General features: G+C 49.0%; 1 protein-coding gene across 2 annotated transcripts in view; it reads right to left on the bottom strand.

The window, feature by feature from the left end:
• The window catches only part of LOC147018818 (adipolin-like), a 103,171-nt gene extending 87,890 nt beyond the window's left edge, over positions 1 to 15,281 (bottom strand). Inside the window, exon 1 of one of the 2 annotated variants that reach the window (XM_085898870.1) lies at positions 14,591 to 15,281. In XM_085898870.1, the coding sequence (XP_085754996.1) occupies positions 14,591 to 14,749 (159 nt within the window). In that variant the 5' untranslated portion in view covers positions 14,750 to 15,281. The remainder of the gene's footprint in view (positions 1 to 14,590) is intronic. The other variant, XM_085898872.1, reaches the window with a different exon arrangement.
• Positions 15,282 to 15,340: the final 59 nt, after the last annotated feature.

The raw sequence follows: 15,340 nt of genomic DNA, 5'->3' as shown, positions 1-15,340 counted from the left end.
ATATCTCGATATATATATATATATATATATATATATATATATATATATATATATATATATCGATATATATATATATCTCGATATATATATATATATCTCGATATATATATATATATATATATATCTCGATATATATATATCTCGATATATATATATATATATATATATCTCGATATATATATATCTCGATATATATATATATATATATATATATATATATATATATATATATATCTCGATATATATATATATATATATATATATATCTCGATATATATATATATATATATATATATCTCGATATATATATATATATATATATATCTCGATATATATATATATATATATATATCTATATATATATATATATATATCTCGATATATATATATATATATATATATATCTTCCTATATATATATACATACATATATATATATCTCGATATATATATATATATATATATATATATATATATATATATATATATATATATATATATATATAGATCTCGATATACATACAGTCATGCGCCACTTAACGACGTTCCGGGCAACGACGGATCGCATATACGACGGATCTGCCAGCTCTGAAAAAAAAAAAAAAAAAAAAAAATGTTGCTGAAAAATTCCTATCGCCAAGTGATGTTGTCGACGTAGCGCTGCCAGTCGTATAAAAATAGCACATACAATAATGTACGCTGTACAGTACATAATACTTCAGAATGATAATAAACGACAGTGTGGCCCTGTTACAATGCGATCGTTGAGGTCGATAAAATGTCATCGCGAAAAAACAGGATCGTGCTAAATCGGGATTCAAGGAAATCGGCTTTCAAACTGAAGCAACGTTTCCAAGTTTACCTTCGAGCAAGTAAATCACCTTTGAATTGAAGAATTCCGCGAATAATTCGTTGTTACAGTCGAAATTAAAGCACAAATCTATTTTTGGTGAAGCTTTTCATGTTGTGAAAACCATCGCTCTGTTCCGAAAATATATATCACAATTGACAGGAGCTCGTTTCTTCATTTATAAATGATAACATCGATGCAATGATTACGTATTTATAAAATCCAAACGCTAATTATTCATCTTTCTATAATCGATGCGAGAGGAGATTGTGCGCTCCTGCTAACAACACCGATGGCCGTCATGAACAGCACAAAGGTAAAACTAACGTGTCTTCCATCTCTCTTGGATGCGTGTTACAATTGCCGACAGTATTCAGCACAGTAACATGCTGTACAGGTTTGTATACGAGGAGCAATAGGCTACACTATATAGCCGAGGTGTGTAGTTTTGTGTAAGTATGATGTTCGAAAACGAAAAAAAAAAAAAAAAATTTTCGCATAACGACGTCGCTTAACGACGCGTTTCTCAGAACGTAACCCCGTCGTCAAGTGGCGCTTGACTGTGCATAAATATATATATATATATATATATATATATATATATATATATATATATATATATATATATATATATATATATATATATATATATATATATATATATATATATATATATATATATATATATATATATATATATATATATATATATATATATGAGCCTGGTGTTGGCGCAGTGGTTAGGGCAGCGGCTTGGGATCCAAAAGGTCCTGAGTTCAAGCCCCGTTGGGCCACTGAATTAATACACCAGGGGGTTGACTCAGCCTGTCATCCTTCCGAGGTCGGCGAAATGAGTACCAGTATACTGGGCCGGTGTATACCCCGGTTAAAATAGGTGCACCATATCCCTGTGTCATAAGAGGCGACCAGGATTGCGTCAGGAAGGGCATCCGGCATAAAGCCTGTGCCAAATCACTATGCGGATCATACGGATGATCCGCTGTGGCGACCCCTAACGGGAGCAGCCGAAAGAAGAAGATATATATATATATATATATATATATATATATATATATATATATATATTGTTGTGGTTACCAAATTCGCAAACCACCATTCAGGTCCCTTAGGTGAGATATCTCGGTAAGTATATGTGTAGTTAGGCCCAAACCCGTTGTCTAGTGGGAATACATGTCATTTTTGCGTGCTGCGACTCTTCAGGATAGCTGTTTTTCTTTTACTATTTTTATTTTGGACCAACCGCCATTGTTACCACCACCAACCACAACATCAACCACCCACCGCGGCGCCGCTTCACGTCACACCTCGCAACCGTCGCATCGCCACCGTTCTTGCGCCGCTTGTGGGTACCGGTGTTGGACTCGTGCAGGGCGCGCGCCGAACAGCGTGTACAAAACCACGGATTTTCCACTTCAAAAACGGATCAAAAACGACACACGCCCACTTTTGTTCCGTCCAATCGGTGAGCGAGGGGCGATTTGGCCCCGCCTCCAGGGCGTTGGAGGGCGATCGCTATATGCAAATTTATGGATCAAAAAGCATTCACGCCCACTTTTTCTCGGGCCAATGGGGAGCGAGGTGAAAGGTCGAAGGCAGGGGGTCAAAGATGAGAGAGCGAAGCCACGGGGCTTATATAAGCGACCGCGTTCGTCAAGTCAGGAGGAGTTAAGACTTCGCAGGCGGTGGAGTTGGGAAGAAGAAGCAAGAAGGAGTTGGTCGTCGTCGTGTGCGTTGGAGTCGGAGCGGAGGGGACGGAGCTGTGGAGAGGCATCGAGGGCAGACGAGGGGGTGCTCGCGTCGTGCCGGGAGCTGCACACCAGGGAGGCCGACGGCGCGACCTGCTCGAGGTGGAGACGCTCGTCGCGGGACTCGAGGCAGAGTAGAAATCCTCTATACCCCGAGCATCAGCAACCCCCTCCTGTTTCCCCCCGCGCTGAGATAGTGCGACCAAGGGGGCCCCTTTCCCACCCCCTACCAGACACTGCCCGCGAGGCCCGCGGAGTTGAGGCACCATCGCCGCTCCGCGTCTCATCACCAGACGGGTAGGCCCGACCCGGTCTCGGCCTCAGGCCCGCCTCATCTTTGAGGGTGTTCTTTTTCTTTGCTTTGAGTGTATGTGTTGTCGGCGCCGTCTGTGAAGTAAAATTGTATAAGTGTTGCCGTGTACTCGCGTAATCGGTATTAGATCTGCATTGTCGCATTTGCTTTTTGTGTAAAATTGCATTGTGTTTCTTTTCCTTTTCTATGTGCTTTTGGTGGAATTGAATATGTGTGCTTTCCGTTCATCGCGAATAAATGTGCTTTGTGTTGAACTGTTTCCCGCTTCGCTTCGTCATTTCTTTCATTGAATCCTCATCTTGCTTCACGTAAAGGGTTGGTAGTGGGCTGAATACGCCCGATAATTAATCGAACCGTCGAGGCCGACGATAACACCGCTCGGTTATCCCGATAGTACGGAACGGGTCGCTTAAGTGGCCCGTGTCCGAAGTCGACCTGCGGCGAGGTGCGATCGCCCGGTCCACCCTCCGTGTGGGTACTTAGGTAGGTCGAATTTGGCGAGCAACCCTATCCCACGCGGGGGCTGATTGGCTCGATCGCGGTGAGACCGAAAGGTCCACCCGTGACTGGTTCCCGGCGTTAGTCCGAGAGGGTCACGACTGGATTGTCCGTCCGGTGGGCGACGTGCCGCGATTCGAGTTACGTGGCCGTCAGCACGCCGGCGGGCGCGAATCCGTAACACTGGTGTCAGGTCGTGCGATACAAATCCATCGCCCTCCTCGCGGCACTGGTATCGGAGAACAGGAAAACGGGCTCTCCTGTCTCCGGCTAAATTCACGGGAATCGGTCCAGGGGTGAGAGAAGCGACCCCCGATTCCCTCCAAATTACGAGCGATTCAAATTAACCCTTTAAGAGAAGCAAGATGGCGTCTCAAGGCGAGCGGGAGCCGGGGGTATTAGAAATGGATGTAGAATGTGTAGGATCCATGGTCCAGGATGGAATCCCCGTGCAGGAACATGAACTCCCCCAACTGAGCCCAGAGCCCGAAATAGGTGCGGCAGCGGCCGCGGTGTATGACACCTCCCCTCCCCCTTTCCACCAAAACCCCCTGATCCTTGCCGAAACGGCTCACCCAAGCGCACCCGACATGGCCCAGCTATTCGCCATGCTGGCGGCTATGACAGCGAGGATGGATGCGGATGCACAAAAGATGGATGCGTATACACAAAGGATGGATGCGTATACACAAAAGATGGATGCGTATACACAAAAGATGGATGCGTATACACAAAAAATGGAAACAAATATGAAGGAAGAAACTAAAAAGCTGCGGGGTGAGACGCAGAACATGGGCCGAAGCCTGCAGGCGGGCATGAAGGCCGTGACCAGGGACATCAAAATGGCGACTCCACGTGTAGAAGCGAACGAGCTGGAAGGGGGTGCAACGTCTGACAGGCCCGCGGTGGAGGCGGGTGAAAAAATAATTCAGGGGGCGTGTTGGGCGATGGTCGTGACAGAGGAATCGACGGTGACCAAAAGGGAAAAATTAAATGGGGAGACCAAAACGTGTGAGACGAGACACGAGGTGACGACGACAGAAACTTATAAATGTATAGAGACACGGGAGATAGAAAAAATAGAGGAGAGACAACACGATGAAGACGGGGTAAGTGACGCACACACACAGGTAGTGGAGGACAATGGGGTTGAGCTCGCGGAGCGTGTAGAGACCCAGTGCGAGCACCTGGATGGCCTCCTCCAGGAACGAGGGGAGGGAGTCTGCCCCCTTGAGGCGAGTCACGACCAGGTGAGTTCGGTCGTGCTTTGCGAGGTTGAGGGGACGGGTGCTGTGGACGGGTGCACGGAGAGCTTGGGGGGTGTAGAGGCCCCGGAGACCCTTGTGGGGACACAAATCCCCAGTGTGGTTGTCCCTGTGTGTGTGGTGCAAGGTGTGAGTGCGTCCCCGAGTGTGGAAGCGACCCCGTGTGTGAGTGGTGTGGTGGCGATGGTGCCAGAGTACGTGCTTCCCAGTACGCCGTGTGTGGATGAGGCACCGTGTGTGGAAGAGGCCGTGTGTGTGAGTGGAACGGCCAGTGTGGATGAGGCACCGCGGTTGAGTGCCCCCGCGTGTGTGAGTGAGGGACGGTGTGTGGATGAGGCACCGCGAGTGAATGGAGCACCACGTGTGAGTGGTATGGTTTATGCAAGGGAGACCGTGTGTGTGAGAGAGCGGTATGTGAGGGAGATGTCGGTCGGCATGTGTGAACACGCAGCCGCGTCTCCCGGTGTGAATGTAATGGAATGGACTGTGAGCGTCGTGACACGCAGGTGTGCGTGGGTCGAATGGCGACGACGGCGACATGGGAGAAACGAAAGCCGGGTAGCGGCTGTAGCTATTTCGGGGACCGTGCCGGGTTCACCCAGCAGTGAGCACGAGGTTCGTGCTGTGCAACGCACGAGACCGCCACGTGCTCGCTTGCGAGAGTGAAGTCCCGGTCCGGAAACGCACGCGGTGGATTTGCCGATCCCGCGGACGGACAAAGTTTAGGCAGGTAAACGGATTTGGACCGGACGGGTTCTCCACGCGGTCGTGTGTGTTGAGCTCCAACGAGCAAAGCACATGTGTTCGCGTGGGGAACCCCTCGAGACGTGGGGCTTGTGTTTTTTTATGCGCACGGTGACGTCATGGCTGCACGTGTGGTTGGAATCCGGCAGGAGGGGTATCCCGGCCGGATGGTACCGTCCAAGGAGGGACGAGGTACACGTGCAGCTGCATGACGTCACGGGCAGGTGCAAAGTGCGCGAGTTGCCGCGCTGGTGCTGCGCATGGAAAAAAAAAAAAAACAAAAAAAAAAAACAGTAAGCCTCACTTTCGGGTGCACAGGATTCCTGGGCAAGGGGTGGAAGACCCCCTTGGCCTAGGGCACAGGATGGAAACTAGTTAGGGGGAAGGGTTAGCTTAGTTAGACCGACTTCATGGGGCAGGGGTAAGTCCTCATGGAGTCCGTGGAATGGATTAGTTAGAGGGATTGTAGCCAGATTTAGGATGGGAAAATGGGAATAGATTTTGAGGACATGGACAGACTTGTGAATGTGTAGAGGGGATGTAGTTTAGCGACGTAGTGTTAAAAGGAACGTGCTTTAGTGTAAGGGACGACGTGGGAGCACGAGTTAGTTAGGGGATGCAGATAGAAGGATGGCAGAGTTCAGCGGTGTGTGTGTTGAAGAGTTGGTGAGTTGTGAGGTGAGGCATGTGCTTGTTGAGTGAGGCCAGCGGGTCTGTGTGAGTGGAGCGAATGGGGAATGCATGGTGCGATGAGTGATTGGGGGGAGGAGTGACTCCCGCCCAAGGGACCCCGGGGTCAGAGTAAAGTGAGTTAGCTGGGTTAGTCAAATTAACAAAAATGGAGGTCGTTTTGCTGTTGGTGGGTGTGTCGGCTCGAAACCCGTTTGGAGGGGTGCAGGAGCCCTGTTGACGGGCTTGGGAGCGTGGCTGCAAAAGGTGAGTATCGCTGAGTGGGTACCCCGGGCACCAGGCTAGTCGGCCGCCGTAGGCCAAGGGCCCATGGGGGGCTGGGATAGCGTAGTGGGCACGGGTGCGTCTGCTTGGTGCGGAGGCCCGGGGCGCCATTAGCCGCGTGGGCAGTGTTGTGGGCAGGGGTGACTCTCGGAAAGGGGCCCGGGAAGCCAGCCTGCCACGTGTGCGTTTCAGGGGAGGTGCCATGGGGGGCACTCCCCGGTGTTAGGGAGCTGGTAGGCTCGGAGGCAGTGTAGTGCCCGGGGGTGCCATAGCGGGAGATTCGGCAGAGGGTCGTGCCTGCCAAAGGGAGCCACGTGTCCCAGCCAGGAGACCGTGTGAGGGCACGGAGAGAAAATTGGGGGGCGAGGCCCGAAATTGTGAGGACACCAACACAGGCGACGGGAATCTGGGTTGTTAGAACCAATAGTTTAAGCGAGAGGCGCTTGTTGAAAGCCCCGGGGTAGTTTGACAGTTAAATGGTTAGGGTAGATTAGGAGATGTACCCCTCCGCACCATCCATCCCCTCGCTCTCGTTGTGGGCCGCTGGACCCACTTTGGGTTAGATCGCTGAACTCTGGGGAGGCCATTCTGAGGCTTGAATTGGGCCTCGACACAGGACGTTAGCTCTCCCTTATTCCCCTCCGGGAAGGGAACGTAGGGGTTGGGAGTAGGCTAGGTGACAGGATAGGTTAGCCGAACAAAGACGATAAAGGGGGTTAGGGGAAGATTTATAGAGGGGAAGTAAAAATAAAAACAACAAAAAATAAGTTGGGGCTGAATTGGGGTTTGACAAATTAAGGGAGTGGGTATGAACAGTGACAGGCAAAGGCGATAGGTTGGGAGGGAGACAGGTAGGTAGGGCCGAGCCCGCCTTCCAAGTGGCCAGCACCACCGCACTCCCTCCACCAACCTCCACGGAAAGGCAAAGGCTGGCCACTTCATCGGCTGGCCGTGTTTTGCTTCAAGGCCTGTGCCGGCCACTTCAGCCGGCTGGCTATTTTTCTTCAAGGCCTGTGCCGGCCAACTTCATCGGCAGCTGTTGTTTTGCTGCAAGGTCTGTGCCAGCTGGATCGTCTGCAGCTGCTGTGCTGCAAGGCCTGTGCCATCGGCTGGCCGTGTTTTGCGTCAAGGCCTGTGCCGGCCCACTTCATCTGCCGGCTGGCTGTTTTTTTTTCTTCAAGGCCTGTGCCGGCCAGTTCATCTGCCGGCTGTGTTTGCCTGCAGCGGCCTTCTTCTGCGGGCTGTGTTGCCTGCACCTTTGCCATGCCATGCCCACTGCCCACGTTCACCAGCCCCATTCAATTTTTGCTTTGCCCCCCCCCCCTGTTCATTTCCATGTGCGCCAGGATCAAGGCAACAGTTTGCAAGCTGCAAGAACTGCCCCGTTGGCAGCTACAACACGGGCCTGCAGTGGCGGCCCGTGCACCGTGTTTGTGTTCATCCATCCATTCGTTGTGCTCATTGCGTGTGCCACTTGGGCTGGCACGGAGACTACGTTGTGCAGCCCATGCACCGTTGTGGTTCACTGCGTTCAGTTCAAAAGGGAAGGCCTTGGACTGCGTGTGAGCAGCCAGCCACGTTCCCTGTCACCTGCATGTGTTGAGCCAGAGACTGCATGCGAGCAGCCTGGCTCCCTGCTAACTGCTTTCTTTTTGCAGAGTTCAGTGATCCTGGGCCATGGTTTAGTGTAAAATTTGTAAGTTAAGGTTAAGATGTACTGTAAATATGAGTGCGCCCCCGGCATGTCTGTCCTCGCGCCGGCAATTTTATTTAAGTCGTCCGTGTGAGTGAGTTTGTTTAGGTAGTTACGCAGCCCTCAGGTTATTTATTTTGGGGACACGAATACCATGAATGTCGCACTCAGGGATCCGTAGGTAAAATGTACTAGGGGAAAACTACACATGATGGCACACGAAAATTTGACGACTCGGGACGAGTCTGTAAAAAGGGGAGGGGGTAGTGTTGTGGTTACCAAATTCGCAAACCACCATTCAGGTCCCTTAGGTGAGATATATCGGTCAGTATATGTGTAGTTAGGCCCAAACCCGTTGTCTAGTGGGAATACATGTCATTTTTGCGTGCTGCGACTCTTCAGGATAGCCGTTTTTCTTTTACTATCTTTATTTTGGACCAACCGCCATTGTTACCACCACCAACCACAACATCAACCACCCACCGCGGCGCCGCTTCACGTCACACCTCGCAACCGTCGCATCGCCACCGTTCTTGCGCCGCTTGTGGGTACCGGTGTTGGACTCGTGCAGGGCGCGCGCCGAACAGCGTGTACAAAACCACGGATTTTCCACTTCAAAAACGGATCAAAAACGACACACGCACACTTTTGTTCCGTCCAATCGGTGAGCGAGGGGCGATTTGGCCCCGCCTCCAGGGCGTTGGAGGGCGATCGCTATATGCAAATTTATGGATCAAAAAGCATTCACGCCCACTTTTTCTCGGGCCAATGGGGAGCGAGGTGAAAGGTCGAAGGCAGGGGGTCAAAGATGAGAGAGCGAAGCCACGGGGCTTATATAAGCGACCGCGTTCGTCAAGTCAGGAGGAGTTAAGACTTCGCGGGCGGTGGAGTTGGGAAGAAGAAGCAAGAAGGAGTTGGTCGTCGTCGGAGTCGGAGTCGGAGCGGAGGGGACGGAGCTGTGGAGAGGCGGCGAGGGCAGACGAGGGGGTGCTCGCGTCGTGCCGGGAGCTGCACACCAGGGAGGCCGACGGTGCGACCTGCTCGAGGTGAAGACGCTCGTCGCGGGACTCGAGGCAGAGTAGAAATCCTCTATACCCCGAGCATCAGCAACCCCCTCCTGTTTCCCCCGCGCTGAGATAGTGCGACCAAGGGGGCCCCTTTCCCACCCCCTACCAGACACTGCCCGCGAGGCCCGCGGAGTTGAGGGACCATCGCCGCTCCGCGTCTCATCACCAGACGGGTAGGCCCGACCCGGTCTCGGCCTCAGGCCCGCCTCATCTTTGAGGGTGTTCTTTTTCTTTGCTTTGAGTGTATGTGTTGTCGGCGCCGTCTGTGAAGTAAAATTGTATAAGTGTTGCCGTGTGCTCGCGTAATCGGTATTAGATCTGCATTGTCGCATTTGCTTTTTGTGTAAAATTGCATTGTGTTTCTTTTCCTTTTCTATGTGCTTTTGGTGGAATTGAATATGTGTGCTTTCCGTTCATCTCGAATAAATGTGCTTTGTGTTGAACTGTTTCCCGCTTCGCTTCGTCATTTCTTTCATTGAATCCTCATCTTGCTTCACGTAAAGGGTTGGTAGTGGGCTGAATACGCCCGATAATTAATCGAACCGTCGAGGCCGACGATAACACCGCTCGGTTATCCCGATAGTACGGAACGGGTCGCTTAAGTGGCCCGTGTCCGAAGTCGACCTGCGGCGAGGTGCGATCGCCCGGTCCACTCTCCGTGTGGGTACTTAGGTAGGTCGAATTTGGCGAGAAACCCTATCCCACGCGGGGGCTGATTGGCTCGATCGCGGTGAGACCGAAAGGTCCACCCGTGACTGGTTCCCGGCGTTAGTCCGAGAGGGTCACGACTGGATTGTCCGTCCGGTGGGCGACGTGCCGCGATTCGAGTTACGTGGCCGTCAGCACGCCGGCGGACGCGAATCCGCAACAATATTATATACAGACAGACAGACAGACAGACAGACAGACAGATAGATATATATATATATATATATATATATATATATATATATATATATATATATATATATATATATATATATATATATATATATATATATATATATATATAGAGCCTGGTGTTGGCATAGTGGTTTGGGCAGTGGCTTGGGATCCAAAAGGTACTGAGTTCAAGCCCCGTTGGGCCACTGAATTAATACACCAGGGGGTTGACTCAGCCTGTCATCCTTCCGAGGTCGGGGAAATGAGTACCAGTATAATGGGCCGGTGTATACCCCGGTTAAAATAGTTGTACCATATCCCTGTGTCGTAACAGGCGACCAGGGTTGTGTCAGGAAGGGCATCCGGCGTAAAACTTGTGCCAAATCACTATGTGGATCATACGGATGATCCGCTGTGGCGACCCCTAACGGGAGCAGCCGAAAGAAGATATATATATATATATATATATATATATATATATATATATATATATATATATATATATATATATATATATATATATATCTGGACGATGGTTATGTCTGAATGGTGTTTGTCTCCGGTCGTGTCAGGACGGTGTTTGTCTCAGGACAGCTTCACTCCAGACACATCCTGACGGTATTTATGTCTCGAGGGGAGTTTGTCTCTGGACGTGAGTTTGTCTATGGACTGTGTTTATCGTATGATCCGTAGAAAATGGATTTCAGATATTATTTTGTTTCCATCTTCACTGTAATTCCATGCAGAATCATTTTGATGAGATGGCATGAATCGTAATTCATACTCCACCACACGTCTGCCTTCCCTTCCTCTCACCTCACACTGTCTTCCATTCCACCACCCCTCCTCGCTCCCTTCTGTCCTCTCTCCTTTCCCCTCCATCTCTTCACTCTCCACACTCTCTCTCTGTCCCACCTCCCTCCTTTTCTTCCTCCCCCGTTTAGTATTTTCGTCAGCGAAGCAACGGGTGGTATTTGCTTGTTGTTGTTTGTCTTTCGGCTGCTCACGTTCGGGGTCACCACAGCGGATCATCCGTTATGATCCCATACTGATTTGGCACAGGTTTTACGCCGGATGCGCTTCCTTATGCAACCCTGGTCGCCTCTTACGACACAGGGATAAGGATTGGGTTTTGCCATGATTCCAGGCTGCCCTACACCCTCTCATAGCACGGCCCCGCGCAGAGCTCCCATCCTCAAGCGATCCTCCAACACAAGCCTCCGAGTAGCCAGATTACAGGCGCACGCCACTACACCCGGTGTGGTATTTGCTTGTATGTATGTATATATATATATATATATATATATATATATATATATATATATATATATATATATATATATATATATCTATACACATATATATACATATACATTGTTACGGCTGTGGAAATTCGCAAACCACCATTCAGGTCCCGTAGGTCAGATATCTCTTAAGTACATGTGTAGTTAGCCCAAATCCATTGTCTCGAGGGAATTTATGTGATCCATCCGGGCTGCGACGCTTTGAGTAAGTCGTTTTTCTTTCCCTATCTTTTATTTAAAACGGACGAAAACTGCCAACGATGCTGGTGGGTTTTTCGTGCCATTCTTCTCCGCGCTTGGTGTGAGGGAGGAGAAGGGGGAGGGGCAACTCGCCACCGATTGGTGGATGACCAGCGTGAGGCGGTCGGGGTGAGGGAACGCCCCTCTTCGAGATCCCTCTCGAAGGAGGGTGGAGCCGAAAACAGGGGGCGGAGTGAAGGGCGGAGCCCAGGGGGATAAAAAGTTGGACACGGAAGGAGCGCTGTTGCTGCTCTTGCTCTCTTCCTGTCTTCCGGCTCGCTCATCCTCTTCTCTTCCTGGTGGCCGCTGGCCTGGTCTTTTGTGGGGCAGTCCCGAGACCCCGCTGGCGGGACGGAGCATCTGCCATTCCCCACACCGCGACCTCGAGCAACAACGTTTCCCCCCCCCCTTCTATCCGCGCTGGGATAGCGCCGGAAACTCCGTACGTGGCGTCGAGCAGCCAACACATGCCGGCGTGAGGCACGCCGGAGAGGACTCGCCTACCACGCGAGGGCACGGAGTCGCGGACCGGCGCGACCACGTCGACAGACGTGGGAGAGGGACTCGACGGCCCAACGGGAAGTCACCATTTCTTTTCGGGGTTTTTGTATGGATCTTGTGGCACCGTGTCTTTTAAAGTAGGACTGTTTAAGTGTTGCCGTGTGTCGGTCTTATTCGGTTGTAGCTCTGCATTGTTGCTTTTGTTTTCATTGCTATTTGTGCATTTTGACTGTTTGGCTGTATATGTGTGCTCTCCATGTGTCGTGTAAATAAAGTGTTTGCATGTTGAACTGTGCCCGTTTCGCTTCGTCTCCTTCCTTTTAATTGACCCTCCATCCTGCTTCACGTAAAGGGTTCGAAGTGGGCTTAATATGCCTGATAATTAATAGGAACCGTCGAGGCCGACGATAACACCGCTCGGTTATCACTGTAGCACGGAATGGACCGCTTAAGCGGTTCGTGTCCGGAGTCGGCCTGCGGCGAGGTGCGATCGCCCGGTCGACCATCCACGCAGGTACTTCGGTAGATCGAATTTGGCGAGCAACCCTATCCTGCGCGGGTGGGCAATTGGCACGGTCATGGTGGGGTTAAACCCCCACCCGTGACTCGCTCCCGGCGTTGTTCCGAGAGGGTCACGACAGAATTGTTCGTTCCGGTGGGCAAGGCGGCCGCCATTCGAGTCAAGCGGCCGATCGCACGCCGGCGGGCGCGAATTCGCAACAATATACATGAGTGATGGGTGACGGAGCACGAACCACAAAATATTATATATAGAAATATAATATATATATATATATATATGTATATATATATATATATATATATATATATATATATATATATATATATATATATATATATATATATATATATATATATATATATATATATATATATATAAATAATATATTACATACATATATATATATACATATATATATATAAATAATATATATACATATATATATATATATATACATATATATATATATATATATATATATATATATATATATATATATATATATACATATACATATACATATACATATATACATATATATATACATATATATATATACATATATATATACATATATATACATAGAGTCATATATGAACCTGTATGTGCTCCGGGACATGATACGAGATACAAGTTCGTGAATTACTCGGACATTGTCATGTGCAGTGTGGGTAGATGGTGGCACATGAACAAAAGGAAAGTGAAGTGATGCCATTACATCTGCATGGACTGTTCAAGAAAGATTGATACTTCTGTAGAAGAGACTTGAATTGAATTAAATATCCAAAACAATGAACTTGCTTTCACTGGCGCTTTCGTTTACATCCAAATGACATATTGCACGGAAGTTGTATTTCTTCCCGAAGTGAAGGATTAAGCATCAGATGTGAGTTGCAGACATGTGTCAGCCGCCCGTTCCCTGGACGTTCCAGCCCAATGGATCTACGACACAACGTGGCTCTGAGGATTGCACCGCATTTTTCAGGGCACCTAAAGAGTTGGACCCAGGAGCTCTCAGTGTGATGTAGCAACACAGTGTTTGCCATACAGAGATATTCCTCTTGAACATCAACCTCACCTCAAGCCACCTATTTAATGCAACTATTTCATGCTTTTCGAATGAGTGATGTGCTTCATCTCTCCAATTTTTTTACGGTGAACCTTCAAACTACCAATGCATGCTGCAACCCTCCATGTGAGACCTGATAACTCATGACCATATCCATGCAACACAGCAATCTCCTCTATCATGCATCTTGATCCAACTTCATATGCTCCAACTCTATTCGCCTCTTGGTTCTTGTTTTTTTTTCTTTTTCAACTGCCAAAAATTAATAAAACCACAAACAGAAACACTACCAACATACTATTACAGGTACTGTAATGAAAGTATCAAACACCCATAAAATCCAGCTTCTTGAAATATAATGGGCCGACAAGAAACAAGCGTTCTGACCACACTAGAGGGAGTCAAGTGAAACCAAACTGGGCATCTATTTATTACGTTCGCAAACATGGCAGAACTTTGGATCGCTCTCTTCACCCCTCGCTACCCACACTGTTTTCTTCTCTCCACTTATTCTTATGTCTCAAACTTTTCCCCTTCTCTCTCCTATCTTTCCGAAATTTTCACCCCCACTACCCCTCCACCCGTGGCAAACAGTGAATGTACGTAATAAATATATAACTCCAAAGACTTGAATTTATCTTGTTGACAGGTTCTAAAGATTTAAAGCATCACCTAAGACTGGTGTTAATGTAAACTTTTGAAAACCAGGGTGACCGTTGCTCTACCCGTTCTAGGTTGTCGGATGTGCTCATGGCCATCCACACGAATGATTAGTTCATGTTGATGGAACATTCCATATAAACTGCATATTCCCAAACTGCCTGGGAGCCCTTGGAATGACTTGATTGTTAAGGGTAGGAGAAAGGATCATATTTCTGCAAATAAAGGAACCGGCCAGCAAGTGGAACATCGGAGAACTCACCTCCCCATGCGGCGCTAGAAGAGTATCATTCAACATCTCTGTGCGCTGCCGCTGACCGTGGGTCTTTCGTCCGGACAGGGATCTACGCCCATGAGCCGTCTCCGCCAAGAGTCCAAACAGCATGCAAAACAGCATGGCTAGGGTGGCGGTGCGTAGCATGGCGACCTTCTGGGGGTCACAAGGCGACTTGACCCATGGGCCGGCGCCGAAGGGGCGCTCACCCAGGGGCCGCTCCGTGTGATCGTAAAGAGTAATGAATCTCCCTGAGTGGATCTCTCACCACTGTATATACGTACGAGCAAGACTTTTTTTTTGCAATCTATACTTTTCTCTCCCAACTTGGAACTAGACCATGGTCGACCTTGGTTCGAGATCAATGTTTGGTAATTAAAGTTCCGTTCTTGAGGCGGTCTCAAGAATCCACCGCAAAGTTGGTTTCTTGACAACCACGATTCAGAGTTCGTAAATCCCGGTCACAAAAGGGCTACTTGGTGACTCAGCCTGATCGAGCAGAGACCCGAGCATCATTCATTCCCCGAAGGATCATCCTCTCAAAAGGAGGTGATCTCGCACCCAGAACAGAGAGCGAGCTTCTCTTTATATAACTGCATGGCTCGGGCACAGTGGGGAGTGTGAGAGAAAGAGGAGTGGGTAAGGTGGGGGTGGAGGCGCTCAAGCGTTTCGTCCGTCCGAGCCATGAGGACCTGCCCCTTGTCGAGTCGCTCCGCATAACCGCTCTCTATATAGGCA

This window comes from Eptatretus burgeri, chromosome 10, assembly GCF_056783735.1.
Source record: "Eptatretus burgeri isolate ZD-2024b chromosome 10, Ebu_testis_v1, whole genome shotgun sequence".
NCBI lineage: Eukaryota > Metazoa > Chordata > Myxini > Myxiniformes > Myxinidae > Eptatretus > Eptatretus burgeri.
The sequence above is the reverse complement of the archived record's forward strand: the minus strand, read 5'-3'. Positions and strand labels throughout refer to the sequence as shown.